The sequence below is a fragment of the Dermochelys coriacea genome, chromosome 3, assembly GCF_009764565.3.
Source record: "Dermochelys coriacea isolate rDerCor1 chromosome 3, rDerCor1.pri.v4, whole genome shotgun sequence".
Lineage (NCBI taxonomy): Eukaryota > Metazoa > Chordata > Testudines > Dermochelyidae > Dermochelys > Dermochelys coriacea.
The window spans coordinates 8,674,860-8,690,004 of NC_050070.1; the positions used below are offsets into that span (position 1 = coordinate 8,674,860).

General features: G+C 50.1%; 1 protein-coding gene across 2 annotated transcripts; it reads right to left on the bottom strand.

The window, feature by feature from the left end:
* Window positions 1-3,312: 3,312 nt before the first annotated feature.
* SOX7 (SRY-box transcription factor 7) lies at window positions 3,313-14,728 on the bottom strand. Of its 2 annotated transcripts, XR_006279670.1 has the most exons (3): window positions 13,064-14,728; window positions 10,294-11,638; window positions 3,313-3,323 (listed from the first exon to the last, which is right to left on the bottom strand). XR_006279670.1 is itself a non-coding variant. In XM_038394615.2 (2 exons), the coding sequence occupies exons 1-2, from the start codon at window positions 13,299-13,301 to the stop codon at window positions 10,740-10,742; spliced, it is 1,137 nt and encodes a 378-aa protein (XP_038250543.1). In that variant the 5' UTR covers window positions 13,302-14,728; the 3' UTR covers window positions 8,588-10,739. The 2 variants fall into 2 exon arrangements, 1 of the variants encoding a protein (XP_038250543.1); XM_038394615.2 differs by lacking the exon at window positions 3,313-3,323 and having other exon boundaries at window positions 8,588-11,638.
* Between the last annotated feature and the right edge of the window lie 417 nt (window positions 14,729-15,145).

A 15,145-nucleotide genomic window follows, 5' to 3' on the forward strand; every position in this document is an offset into this window, starting at 1 on the left:
CCCGTTAAGAAGGGAGGCATTGCCAAGCTGCTCTCTAAGGGGCCTTGCCAGCCCTGGATGGGTGCTCTCAATAGCCAGCTGGGCATCCAGACAAGCCAGAATCTGCCATCCCTGTTGCTGTTTGGTCTCAGACACGTTTTTGGTCAGCAGCCTCCCCTGCTGCCTGGGATCCTAGGGAAGGAGCGGACAGAAATCTGACTAACCCCGTCACGTGAGCAGGTTTCCTTCCTGAGCACACAGAATGCTTCTGAGGTTTTGTTAGCTCTGAAGCTCTTGGGGCTGAGTGACATGGCAGCGCACGGGTGCCTGTGAACGAGAGCAAATAACAACAGGTCAGGGCTGCGCTGGGCCCGGGAGCGTCTCTCTGAGGTGGCGGCTGGGCCGTGCTGGTGGAAGAGCGTGCGGCATGTGTGCGTGAAGGGGCTGCAGGCGGTTCAAAGCTCTGTCCGGATGCTTTTAGAACCCTGATTCTTCACCACAACACTGTGTCCAGCAGCTTGACAGATATTCGGCTGCATGTCATCTGCCACACATGCCTCCCAAATCCACAGAACTCCCCCCCACCCGGGATGTGTCCATGGAGATGCCCCCCCAAGCTGCAAAGGAGGATGGAGAATGCTGTGGAGCTGCCCCTTTCCCTCTCCCTTATTTCAAGACCATTTCATCTCCTTTCTTCCAGCTCCTCTCTGTGCCCACAAGGGCAGGGGACCTCTGACCCCCCAGGTAAGGATAAGAACATAAGAACGGCCATACTGGGTCAGACCAAAGGTCCATCTAGCCCAGTATCCTGTCTTCTGACAGTGGCCAGCGCTAGATACCCCAGAAGGAGTGAACAGAACAGGTCATCGTTCAGTGATCCATCTTCTGTCGCTCATTCCCAGCTTCTGGCAAACAGAGGCTAGGGACACATCCCTGTCCATGCCATTGATGGACCCTATCCTCCATGAATTTATTTAGTTATTTTTTGAACCCCGTTATGATCTTGGCCTTCACAACATCCTCTGGCAAGGAGTTCCACAGATTGACTGTGTGTTGTGTGAAGAAATACTTCCTTTTATTTGTTTTAAACCTGCTGCCTATTAATTTCATTTGCAGACTCCTAGTTCTTGTGTTATGAGAAGCAGTAAACAACACTTCCTTATGTACTTTCTCTACACCAGTTATGATTTTACACACCTCTAACATATCCCCCCTTAGTCACCTCTTTTCCAAGCTGAAAAGTCCCAGTTTTATTAATCTCTCCTCATATGGCAGCTGTCCCATACCCCTAATCATTTTTGTTGCCCTTTTCTGAACCTTTTCCAATTCCAATATATCTTTTTTGAGATGAGGCAATGACATCTGCACACAGTATTCAAGATATGGGCATATCATGGATTTATATAGAGGCAACATGATATTTTCTGTCCTATTATCTATCTCTTTCTTAATTATTCCCAGCATTCTGTTCGCTTTTTTGACTGCCACTGCACATTGAGTGGATGTTTTCAGAGAACTATCCACAATGACTCCAAGATCTCTTTCTTGAGTGGTAACAGCTAATTTAGACCCCATCATTTTATATGTATAGTTGGGATTATTCTTTCCAATGTGCATTACTTTGCATTTATCAACATTAAATTTCATCAGCCATTTTGTTGCCCAGTCACCGAATTTTGCGAGATCCTTTTGTAGCTCTTCACAGTCTGCCTGGGTCTTAACTATCTTTAGGTGTGTTGAAATGTTCCACCTGTCCACCAAAGACAGGCTTCCCGGATCATGGTTCTGATCTCACAGCTTCCTAGTGCAGCGCAACACAACTGAAAATGCTTAGGGTGAAATCCAGGCTCCGCTCAAGTCCACAGCAATGCTCCTACTGACTCCAGTGGGGCCAGGATTTCACCCTATCGGCGCACGCGGCATGGGCCAATGCAGGAGACTGGGTTCCACCCCCAGCTCTGCAATGACTTGGTTATGTGACCTTGGCTATGCCAGGTGTGAAGTAGGGTTAAGGAGACTCTGCAGAGCACGCCAAGATCCGGATTGGAAGCCTGAAGGACTGTTACCATAAAGGACTTTGCCTCGACGACACTGAGGCCCTTCACCACATATATGCTACCTACTGGGAAGAAAGTCATTTAATGTCCCTCTGGGAATGGCAGAAGTGTCATTCTGCTTTACACAGCACTGTCTTGTTTTGGAGCCCAGCCCTCCTGCGTCAAAGAGAGAGAGGCAGCACAAAAGGCTCAATTACAAATAAAAAAGAGGTCCCAGCGTGGGCTCGTGTTTACAGATTTCTAGAGAAATTGTGGCATTTGCCTACTGCATTGGGTGCCATTCCCTCTCCACCCACCAGCTGGCTTCCCCTGCTTAATACCTCCCAGAAAAATGTTCCCCACTCACAATCCCTCCACAATGCTTCTGTCACCCACTCTCATCTCATTTATTAGTTACTGAGATCTTTTATTTCAGAGTAGCAGCCGTGTTAGTCTGTATTCGCAAAAAGAAAAGGAGTACTTGTGGCACCTTAGAGACTAACAAATTTATTAGAGCATAAGCTTTCGTGAGCTACAGCTCACTTCATCGGATGGGCCTGAAGCTAATTTCCAGCCCTGGATCTGGGTTGGGATCAGCGTTCGCAGCTTAAGCCTCTCTCTGCAACAGAATCTGAACTCCAAATGCAAACGCTGCGGTAGCTGGGAAAGTTCCCATTGGAATCTGGGTTTCACACCCGTGAGTTCAGGAGTGATCAGATTGGGGTGTTTGTTTCACCCCCTTATAAAGGGATGGGGGCAGATCACACTCTCCGTTAACATGGGGGTCAATCCAGAGTAACTCAAGTGATTTCAGTGAAGTTACTCCAGTTTTATGCCAGAGTAACTGAGTGCAGAGTCTGGCCCATTGCATTCAGATCCAGACTCCGGTTCTGCTCAACCTCTGCTTCATAACAGACATGAGGGAGGGGGCCCACCGTTTGCACGTTTCAAGGAGCACCTCTGTCCTTTGCTCTAAGGCCTTTCCCCCGTTGGCAGCCAGCTCCTGCTTTGTGTCTTTGGGCCTGTTTTCATTTTCCCAGCGTTTTGTCTGGGGGAGGTGAAAGGGAGCTAGCAAGGGAAAACTTGGGAGCTGCAGAATTGTATGGAGGGAGAAGTTATTTTTTTCTTGACATAAACACCAGGCTTTCCCTCGGCCCTTTGCTTGAATCGTGAAGGTAGGACCTGGACTCATAACATCCGGCAGGAGGGGCCGGCGTTATCAGGCAGGAAACACTCAGCTCTGGACACATCCTCCCCGCACTCCCTGCAGCTCTCATTGGCAGCGCTCAGCAGGAAAAGACTCAGCAGCTTGTCTCATTCCCTCCTCTTAATCAAGGGAGGGCCTGAGCCTGCTGTCCTAACTCAGGGGGAAAACTCTGATTAACCAGAACGGGAGAGCTCCTGGAGCAAGGGCTTGCTGAGCTGGTATGGGACAGGGAGATGTGGCCCCACAAACAGGAGCGAAAGAAGATCTTCATGTTACACGCCTTATTTCCCCACCAAGACTCCGCTCCGAGTGAAAGGAGAAAACAATCCCACTTCATTGTATTCACAGCATTCACCTGGTCCAATAAAGCAGGGCCCTTGGCTGGGAATCAGAAGATCAGGGGTCTCCGCCACTGACTCACGGTGCAGCCTTAAGCAAATCTGTTCATCTCTCTATGCCTCTGTTTCCACACCTGTAATATAGGGACAATGATATCTCCCACTCCCTTGCAAAGCACTTGGAGATCTAAGGACCTTGGGCGGGATTGTACGCGGGGCAGCTAACCCAGCCCACCAACCATGCAGCTGCAGCTAAACTGCTATTTTTAGCACAGGTAAGTCTACTTCAGCTGGGAATTGCACCTCCAACTCCAGTGTAGACATGCCCATAGTAAAAGACAATCCCTGCCCCAAAGAGCTTAGTGTAAGGGTATGTCTACACTATGGAGACTGTACTGGCACAGCTATGTTGCTGCAGCCCCGCAGTGTAGATGCAGCCTGCACCAACAGACAGGGAGCACCGCTACCCCAAACGAAGTTAGCCCTGTTGACAGAAGCAGTCTCTTATCAACCTAGTTGCATCTACATGGTGGGAGGGGGGTGTCAGCACAGCTGTGTCAGTCAGGGGGTTGGGGTTTTTTCATACCCCTAACCAACATACTTGTTCAGTGTAGACCAGGCTTCAATAGATAACACAGACAAAGGGATCATTCTTATCCCCATTTTATAGATGCGGGAAACTGAGGCATAGAGAGGTGAAGTAACTTGCCCGGGGTCACCCAGAGAGTCTGTGGCAGCACTGGGATATGTACCCAGTTCTTCTTGACCACGAGACCACTCTTCCTTTCCAAATGCTAGAACTGCTCCAATGAAAGCCCTTCCCACCCTTGGGGGCTTTGCCTGGGCTTGACTGATTTTGCTATCCATGCTGCGGTTGCCTCTTACAAATCCTTCTCCTCCTGTGACGAGCAACAGGTGAGCAACAGGCAACCCAGCATATGGTGCTTCCGAACTGTGGGGCCCCCTTTAGAATCTCGTCTCCTTGGGGAGGGACTGTGCCATGTCCAGCAGTAAACCCACAGGATGCAAGAGAACGAGGCCATTCTACACCAGCTGGGCCCACTGGCAGCTCTCAATAAACGACACTAACGTAGCTAGGTTGACTCTCACTCAACCTTTTCTCCTCTGACATCTCGGGCAGAATGAGATCTGGACAGATGTCAATCAAAGAGGCACCGAAAAGAGTTGGCGACCCCTCCTTTCCCATAGTAGCTGAGTTAGGACAGATTCAGATTCAGCAATTCTGGCCTCAGTGACTGAGAAGAATCACCACCTGTTCTGTGGATTTAAAGGAAATCGGTTCTCCTGGGAGGCCAGGCGCATGACACACACTAACTCCCAGACGGACTGAATTCCAGGGCTATCCGGGAAGGGTGAGGTCATGATTGCTCACAGTTACTCACATTGCAACTTGCACTACAAAAATATTGACTGCAGCTTGAATGTCATATGGAAAACTGCTGCCCTGCTGGTTCAAACTGTGCGTGGGCTTTGAGACCCATGGACTCGGCCTAAGGCGATAGTTGACTTTTTCAATTCTCCCCCTCCTCCCACCCATCCCTTCCCTGGATCTATGCCAAAAACACCAGTAGAGATTGGGTTGAATTATCCCTGGGCTCGTTTTCATTTTCACTCCCTGACCTGTCCAACCTGGAGGAGACGACCGACACATCTTAGGAGAAGGAGATGGAGAATCGTCGCTAGCCTGGTGCAAAGACGAGACCTCACTCTGGGTCGTTCTGGGGACAGTGGCCAACTGCTGCAGGGGAAGGACAGACCTGCTTAGGGTATTGATGTGGAACAAGCTGCTTTCTGAGATGGCCATGTCACGAAAGCCACCACCACAATAGGCTCGTACGGGGCTCTTGTTGGTATTTGCAGCAGGGGGGCCAATGACTGAGTGGACCTAGAGATGGCAGTATGTTCCTTACCACCTGCGATGGCTATTTATTTATTTTCCTACTCTGCTACGTGCTGAACATACACATAGTGAGCGACCGAGAGTCCCTGCCCCAAAGAGGGGAAATGGTCCCTTCAGGTCTGATTTGAGAAACGTTGTTGGAGGACTGAATGGGAGGCTACCACTTGCTCATGCCCTGTTTGGCAAGTAAATAGGGGACTGTGCCCTCAGGGGTGCCATTCTGGCATCATTGAAGCCCTGGATCTAAAAATAAATTCCCAAGAGAGCTCATTTTACAGTTAGCTACATAGGATGAAAACAGAGAACTCAGTTTTGCTGTGGCTATTAAGACGTTGTCAGGAGATGGGCTGATGGCACTGATCACAAATTTCTCCACTACTGAAACCACCTCAGTGACCAGGTTCTGATCCAGAAGCAGATTTTCCCAAAGTAGGGGTGTGCCTAATGGGCTAGTTTTGTCTATTATAGAGCCAGACCCATTGTTTGAATTCAGATCCAAGTTCCCCCAGCAGCCAAGGTTTTTGATTCAGCCCAGCTCTGCTACAAGTAAGGTGCGTGGGTGACTCACGCTGCTTTTCCTCGCATGATTCTGCTTTAAACAAGTGGGGACTAAGTCATCCCTTCTATAACTCCACAGAAGCCAGCCGAGTTAAATCAAGGATTAATCTAACTTCTGCCCTGCAAAATGGATTAGAGGGCTTAAAAAACACATTATATCTTCAGAACAATAGGTAAGAGGCACCGGACATGATTTTTCTGAGATGGTGAGCACCCACTGTTCCAGGTGACGTCAATGGGAACCGGGCGGCCCAGAGAATTAGACCCAATATCTGCATTAAATACAAATAATGTAATAAATGGTTGTAATTTATCCAGAGACTCATGATTAGCCAGAATAATAGGAGCTTCGTTGGCTTGTTACAAGCCCCAAGCTCTAATGTCCTTGCAAGGCTTTGGTACGTTTGTTGTTTGTACCGTCGCTGGGCTGTTAGACCCATTCGTTTTGATAAAAGAGCAGTTTGCATCCTTGCACCCACTAGGGATCCAGACTGCCTTTAGGGGGCGCTGCTAGCCTTACCTCCTTAGACAAGTCTACTCCTAACTAGGCCTATGGTGATATGCTCCTCGGTGGTCATTACACAATCTCTGTTCAGGAAACAAGACTCTGTCTATGAGATGGGAGGAGAAAACAGGCTGCTTCTTTACTATCAAGTCAGATTGCAAGGTGTTTGGGACAGAAACACGTCTGTCTCTGTGCTTTGAACCCCTAGCTCAATGAGGCCCAATACTGTTTGGAGTATGGGTACTACTATAACCAACCCTGTTTGATCTGTTCACAGTGTTTAAACCTGCAATCTCCAGATCTAATTGCGTGAGCCCCCATTACTTCAGCTGAAAGACTACATGGGGGATTTTCAAAAGCATTTAGGTGACTTAGAAGTACAAACCCCACTGACTTTCAATGGGGCTAGTGGGGTGGGATTTGCTGAAGCACCAATCTGACCTAGGAACAGAAGCCCCTTGCAAGTCAATGGAACTTTTGTTTTTGAAAATCTCGGTCTACATTTTGAATTTTGCATGCACTCCCTTTTTTTCCCCAGGAGCTGAATAGAACTCCTGAATCAAGGAAGCCCCAAACGTTGGGGTATTTGAAAAGTAAATCCAAACGGGATTTTGCAGCTTGAGTTCACTTCCAAGCTACCCTATGAATTCGGAATCTATCCCACATTTGATAAATGGAGACTTCCTTTTATGGCTCTGCTGCTCTCGTGCATTGAAGTCATCCCTATCGTCTGGGAGGCAGCCTGGTATTGTGGTTGGAGCATGGAAATAGGAGTCTGGAGATGTAGGACCTAGTACTGACTCTGCTCCTGACTTGGGCCAATTACTTAATTCCTCTATGCCTCAGTTTCCCAACTTGTAAAATGGGGTTAGGAATATCAGCTATGCTGGAGTGTTGTGAGGGTTAATTCACTCGTGGTCGCAAAACATTTTGAATGTGCAAAGTGCTCCTGCTGGCATAGTTCCTTCTATACCATATGCACAGAATTTGAGTGTAGTATATTGTGTCCCTAATACCCATCAAAACTCACTTGAACAATACAGACGCATCGTGGCCACAGAAGTGTGTATGCTGAGGAGCAGAAACAAAAGAATAGGCTGTGTCAGTGGGCGATAGCTTTCTATGTAGCTTTCCTTCGTGTCGGTCACCCTTCTGGCCTCGATGTATAGATATTTGGGCATCTTGAGAATGCTTGGTCTGGAGCATATAAAGTCGGTGAAATTGATTAGTTTGGACTCCCCCAAGACTCACTGCTCTCAGAATTCATAGTCACCCATTACAAGATGTCTCGGAAAACTGGCTCCTGCCCCATGGATCTGAGGGGAAGAAAGAGGCCTTACAGAGGTATATGAGTCCCTGGACTCTATTTCAAAGTCCGTACAAGGCAAAGCTTCAAGTAAAGTTTTGCAAGAATGGGCTATAGGTTTGGCCTGCAGGATCAGATCCATGATAAGGGCTAAACTCTCATCGGTTACACCAGTTGAGTAGAGAGGAATCTGGCTCTGTCTGTAGAGCTCTTCACCCACTATGTTTCAGAGTTACAATTTGAAACCCATCCATCATACCCACTGCGTTTCTTACCTCCCCTCTTCTACACTTGTTACATTTTACCCACAACTTCACCTTTGGAGACTATTCATCCTGATTCTCAGTTACACCAAGGCCCCTTTACATCACTCTGGCAATGTAAAGGAGGGCTCATAAGGGGTGTAAATGTTTAGTGTTCTTAGTGCAAATAAGAATCATGCCCTACAGACTCATATTATACTCAGCAAAACAGGCCACATATTTTGAGGTCCACTTGACGCCACGTCAATAGCAAACTCCCCATTAACTTCAGTGGGCCCCCCAAATTGGGCCTGAATTGGATCCTACAATCCTTGCCTACACAAAACTCTGATATCGAAGGGTGCTTTGGATAAGCAGGAATGCACAATCAGGTCCCTTAAAGAGATTTCCACTGATACTTTGGGAAGGGAAAAAATATTTCAAATTGTGACGTAAATTAGTCCCGGATAAAGTATTACACAATTTTTAAAGATAGCCACTGGCCTTTTTTATTTAAAAAAAGAAACTGATATAGAAAAGTTTGGCTGAAAATTAAAAAAAACCCAATGCAACATCGAGCACAATAAATGCTTCCCTTTTGAACAGTTTTGTCCATAACTACAGCAATCTAAATGATAAAACAGTCATTGTATAAAAACATATTTATTTAAATTAAATATTTTATGCGAACTCATATCTACACGCATTCAAAATGCATAAGAGTCACACGCAAAAAAAAATGGAAAATGTTAGCTTAAAAGTTGTGGTTTTTTTAAAGTATTATTTGCAATTATATTATCATTTAATTACACACTCAGGATTGAAACCAGAAAATCATAACCACGCTACTAACTAATCATAACCAAATGTCATACAGTAACGATAAGATTAATCATGATACATAACTGATTTAAAATAAAATGTCATCTTTATAAAAAAGAGCAATACAAAATATGACGGGGAAATAATGGAACATACAAATCAATGTACAGCTTTATTACAAGCAATAATATACTGACGGAAAGAGGAATGGGCATTTCATTTCTAAACATTAAGTATTTGCCTTCAAATGATGCTTGATACAAATGTGTGTCTGCTACATATCACCTCTTTTCCAAAGTGCTCATCACAATAAATTCTTTCCAGCTGTGGCTGCAGGTCGAGGGAACATGATGGGATATTACTCAGGTTCGTGGCCTTCAGAGTAGCTGTTACGAAGGCCACCAGCATGGCTACGTACATGGGAAATTACTTGTAGTGACTCAGGCAGGGACCAATCTTGGTCCAATTTAACTCAGTGAAAGCAGGATCAGAGCCCAGTGAAACTCTGTTTAAAGAGAAGTCAAGCTGAATTTTATGGAGTGAGCAAACAGAAGCTCAGCCACAACCTTCACACTGGAGCAGCTAGCAGCCAGTCCATTATCACAAGACCACGTTGTATCACTGCACTGTAGTTCCAGTTATTGTGACCCTCCTCTCCCACTCAAGTTGTTCAGGGTTGGGGGAGGGGGGCGGGGGGCAGTGGAAATGACATCAGGGTTCCACCCTGGGCCAGATCTTTCCTTCCTTACACTCTCAGGGTTCCCACTGAAATCCACAAAACGTTCCAGGAGCCAAAGGGACACAGAGCGGGGCTATGTGGGTGCAACAGATTAGATTAGATGCCTTTGCATACACAGGACCAAATACACAGCTGGCACTAGGGACTGCAAGTCCAGTGACTTCACTGGAGTTGTATTCCTTATGCTAGCGTACACTCAAAAACTCCCAGTCACTTCTGTGAAACTGTTGAGTACACAGGGAATGCAAGACCAGGCCAACAGAAAACACACACAGCTATGAATGAAAGCCACAGAGCTCTCTCTGGTTAAAGCTCTTCCCATAGTGTAATTACAGGAGAACAGGGCATTTATGATCACCTGATCCTATTCTCTCTGTAAGCAACAGCTGGTTGTGACAGCCACCATCTTAGCCAGTGCTGGGACTGGAATTGGAAACCTGCATTACTGAACACTGGAGGGACTACAGCTTGACGAGCCAGGTTCCGCAGGTAAGGGGCCGTCACGGAGTCACGCCAGCAGGCCCAGAAGGTGGCACATGCTGACCAGAGGGTTACAGTAACTCATTTGCCACATCTTTGCTTTTCCCCCATCCCTACCACAACGGCAAAGTGCGACACAGAACAAGACACAGGGGCTGACCTTTCAGGGGATCCAGCTGGCGTTGAGGGAGCTCTGGCCCAGATCCAGGAAGTTAGGAGCCTAAATACCTTTATGGAACTGGGCCTCAGTGCCACTGAAAAATCAGACCCAGCATCCAAAGAGTCCCCACGCTTATCAAATAAATCGGTAGGAGGACTGTAGCTAATGACCAGCAGGCTTGGAAAAGGGACTTGACCACAGACCTTTTCTGAAGCAGGATATCAAATACCTTTTAAAGCAGGATACTTAATTTTGATGCCAGTGGATGTCTGAGAAGCAAAATCCATTACCTAGGACAGAGAGGAGGCTCCAAAGCTGTTTCAGTTCTGACTTGGCAACCCTGAGGTGAGGAGTGAGGTGTTCACCGGCTGTTGTGTCCATGGAGCCATGCCAATAATACTGTAGGGTCTGTCCGCGGCCAGTCCACAGGCCCTGCTCCTTCTGGCCTAGGAGACGCTGTAGTTGTTGTAGTAGGTAGCAGTGGCATCTGCTAGGACGGAGATGAGGCTAGTCTCTGTAGAGGGTGAGCCACCTGCAACCTGAGACACCTGGACATGTCCATTGATTATCACCCCGCTGTGGTCTGAGTGGCCGGGAGTGTTGAGATACTGGTCAAACTCATTGCGGTCCATCTCCCCCAGAAGTTCTGCTTGGCTCAGCTGGTCCAGGCTGTCAAAGCCATGGTGTTCAGGGGGCGGGGAGAGCTGACCAAGGTGGGCATGGAGGTTGTGGGGGTGGATGGGGTGGAAGGCTGGCGTGTAGTAGGTGGGAGGAGGAGGGGGGCAGCTGGGGATTGGGGGGATCATGGAGGAGCTGGGCTGAGAGATGGACATGGGGCCAAGGGGATGGTGGTTACACTGGAGGGGGCTGGTGGAGTACTCTGGAGAGTAAGGGGCCCCAGTCATATGGGGGTGGTGATGCTCCTCCGGGCAGGGGGAGGAGAAGAAGCTCTGCTCAGGGTCTATCACATCCAAAGGGGACATCTCAGGCGGGGTGGGCAACCCATAGGGGTAGGTGTCCATGTTGGTGCTGCTGCTGCTGGCCTGGGCTTCCCTGTAGCCCCTGATGCTCTGCAATCCCGGGCCAGGCGAGTACTCACCCTGCCCCTCCTTTTCCCCCACTGTCCTGCCGCAGGCCCGCTTCTCCGGCCCTGAGTTCTGATCCCTGGAGAGGTTCCCCAGCAGAAAGCCTGGCTCCACCCGCTTGCAGATCCGCTTGACCTGTTTCTTCCTCCTGGGCCGGTATTTGTAGTTGGGGTAATCTTGCATGTGCTGCACCCTCAGTCTTTCCGCCTCCTCCACGTAAGGTCTCTTCTGGGAAGGGCTCAGAGATTTCCAGGACTTGCCTGCAACAAGGAAGGAACAAAAATCCCCTTAGAACCCACAGCTGAGGCATCTGTGCTGGGCCAGGAGGGTCTGTTTCCCTCAGCCCCCAGAAAGCGCTGGCTGGGGCCAAGGAACAGAGCCTAGTCTTGTAGCAAACAATGGTCAAACGCCCACTGAATCCTCAACACAGGGATACGACCCTATACAAAATATTGGGTCGAGGGGAGTGTATGAATCCTACAGATCTAGTGAGTGGGACATCCCCAGGATAGCAAAAGATTAAGAGGTTGGAGTGGGAGGGATACCCCCATGCGTGGCTCGCATTCCCTTTCCTCTTTAAACAACCACTTTAATGGAGAAAAGAAAAGGAGGACTTGTGGCACCTTAGAGACTAACAAATTGTTAGGTGCCACAGGTCCTCCTTTTCTTTTTGCGACACAGACCAACACGGCTGCTGCTCTGAAAGTTTAACCAGATGCTCACCGACTGGCATTCTTGAACTAAATCACAGCACTGCCCAAGCTGCGGGGAAAGCCCCTTGCTTTTGTAATTAGACCAAGCCCGAGTTTCTGCAAAGGGGGCAACTCGTTTCGTGCCCTCAAGCCCCAGAGTCTGAACGCGAAATAAAAGGAAACAAACTCAAGTGCGGGTGGCAGTTTCCAAGGGGAAAGATGGAAATAATCGGCCCGTTCCCCACAGACACTGGGAGGGGGGGAAGAGGGGGGGGGCTGGACCCATTTAGAGATGAGACCTTTTTAAAACAAAACAAATTAACAAAAGTTAATTACGCTTTTGGAAACAACCCGGGACGATAAATGGCTGTTGGTCAGTTTGGTCAGATTTGGGCAGGTAATTCTCCCCCCCCCCCCACCGCCTCCCCTCTAATCACAAAAGTGGAGAAAAGAAAAAGACAAAAGAAATCACTGATTTTGTTTTGAGGAACAAACAATCATCGCCCTGAAGATCTGTTTCCCCTGGATCAGACCGTGTCTCTCTTTGCCTCCTGGGTGTAACGAACGGGGCGGACTGAAGAGTTAGCAAAACTAATGCAACGGGACAACTTCAACGCGGAAAATAACCCGAGTCAGGGACTTCTAACCCGCTTTGCTCCGGCCACAGAGTCGGAGCGGAGACCCAGCCGGGTTCCCCAAACCCAGCCAGGGGCATCGGAGAGAGAAAGCCCAGAACCGGGCCAGGCCAGCCGCGCTGCCCGGGGTGTTGTGTCTGGGCCAGGCGAACACCTGCTTTTGTTTGGATACCCGAGTCTAGACCGGCAGGGGAGGTCACGGGGGCGGCTGGGGTTAGGGTCGAGCCCGGGGGCAGGAGCAGGAGGCTTCCCCCCTCCCCAGCCCCGCAGCTCTGACCCTGGGTCTCTCCGGGGCCACCCAGCGCAGGGGGCATCGGGGGACGGATCCCGGCCGCCAGCCTGGGGGCCCCCGGCTCACCGAGCATCTTGCTGAGCTCCGCGTTGTGCAGGTCCGGGTTCTGCACCGCCAGCCGCTTCCTCTCGTCCTTCGCCCACACCATGAAGGCGTTCATGGGTCTCCTGATGCGGGTCTCCGAGCCCTTCTCCCCCGGGGAGCGGTGCGCGGCCGGCGGGGAGAGCCCCTCCGGGAGCTCCCCATCCAGGGCGGAGCAATCCAGGCTCTCGGACCACGGGTAGGAGCCCAGCAGGGAAGCCATGACCCCCGCTTCGCCCCTGGCCCCCTAGCGCTCCCCGCCGCCTGGCCCCGAGTCCCCCCTGCAGCGCCTGGGGCTCCCTGGCTGTCACCCCCCCCCCTCTCTGGCACCGTAATCCAGGGGGCCCCCGGCCGAGCTGCACCCTGCAGCCCGGGCTCTGTATTTATGAGCTCCTCGGAGAAGCTTCCTCCAATGACACCGAAGGTGCCTGCGGCTCCTCCTTGTTTTCAAACTCCGGCGCCCCAGCCAGGAGGCCTGTGAGAAACTTCTCCCTGCAACCTGCCCGCAGCAGAGGGGCTGGCTCAGCCCCGAGTGGGAGCCCCCCCCCCCCCCGCCGCCCAGGTCTCCCCCATCCCTCCGCCAGGTTGTTCTCCTCCCACCTCGGATTGCTGGGGCGCCCGCCCCGGGGCTCCCTTCTCCTGCCCCAAGGGATCAATGGCAACCAAGCGAGCAAGGATCCAACTCCACCGGTCAGCCACCGAGCAAGGCTGGTGCTGGGGACGCGGGACAAGCGTCCAGGTTCAACAGCCACCTGGCTGGTCCAGCCAGCAAGAAAGTAACCGAGGGGAGAGCAAGGGTATAAAAACTGCGATTTGGGCCCCGCTGGCCAGCTTTGGTTGAAAGAGGGAGGACAAGAAGACTCCGAGCTTTCAAAAAGATCGGAATTCTCCCGCCTTAGTCTGATTGCAAATTCAGAATAAAACGGAGGAGGCCTGGTTTTTATATACACACACACACACACACACACTCTCTCTCTCTCTCTCTCTCTCTCTGATTCCAGCATCTCACGGCCCTCTGCAAAGCGGAGAAATCACATTACCCTTTACTGGCAATGTAGGGAAACTGAGGCACAAATAAGCGACGGGACTTGACCAAGGTCCAGTTGCAAATCAGATGCAAAACCACTCACGCCCTAGCCCCCGCCACTAGACCGCGCGGCGGTTTGTATAACAGGGCTTGGTTCCGACTGGTCAGGAGGGCCCCAGACCCGAGGAAATCTCCGCGGAGCTGCAGTGTGGACGCCTAGGGGCCGCAGCCCAACAGAAACCAGCTGAAAGCACCTGACAGCCTTACAGGGAGGGACCTTTAACTAGACGGAGACCGACAGCCCTTGCTGCTGGGCGACTTACCAGCGACATGTTTATGCGCTTTGCATGAGCTTCAAATTCACCATACCAATAATGAATCAAGGGACAACCACCCCCAAAAGGGGCCCTGAAGGCGACTGGGTTTTGTTACTCACAAAGGCACACGATGGCCCAAGCAAAGCCCAGCCTCCTGCTTTCCCGAGACACTTGGAACACGTCAAAAGAAGGGCCTCCAAGGGAGGCAGGAAAAGCCAACAAGCCTAAAAGAAACCAAGACACACTCTGGTCCCCCGGACACTACAGATTCCCCTTCTCTCTCCAAAAGCATGAATTTGCCCTCTACAATCCAGCCCCCCCCCCCCCCAGAAGCTAAAGGTGTAAGATTTTGTCTCCTTGACAACCCCCCTGGTATTTTGCACCCCAGCTCATGGCCTGCTTGGAAATCCAGGATGTGTCAAGTCAAAATAGCATCACTCCAAAGATGTTGCTTTGAAAAAAAAAATAAACCAAGAGCCAGCAGCAGGTGCTGCTTGTCCGAAAGAGAACTAGGGATGAGTTTTAAGAATTGTTTGGAAAGTTTCAGCCAGAAATGGTGGGGGTCTAAATATCCCCCCACCCCCAAATGCACTAGAGCCCGAGGTGCAGCCAACCCCTGGCCTGCAAAGGAATCTGAAATCCTTGCCTCCCCTCGGGCTAGCCAGGGTCAGAAGAAATAAAAGCCAGCACCTCTGCACCATTGAAACGGTTCTAGTTAGGCCC

What these genes read in the sequence shown, in the direction of transcription:
- SOX7 (XM_038394615.2), bottom strand. Translation starts at nt 13,301, where the DNA reads ATGGCTTCCCTGCTGGGCTCCTACCCGTGGTCCGAGAGCCTGGATTGC. An exon ending in GGAGCTCAGCAAGATGCTCG is followed by an intron (nt 11,639 to 13,063) that starts GTGAGCCGGGGG and finishes TCCTTGTTGCAG; the next exon opens with GCAAGTCCTGGAAATCTCTG.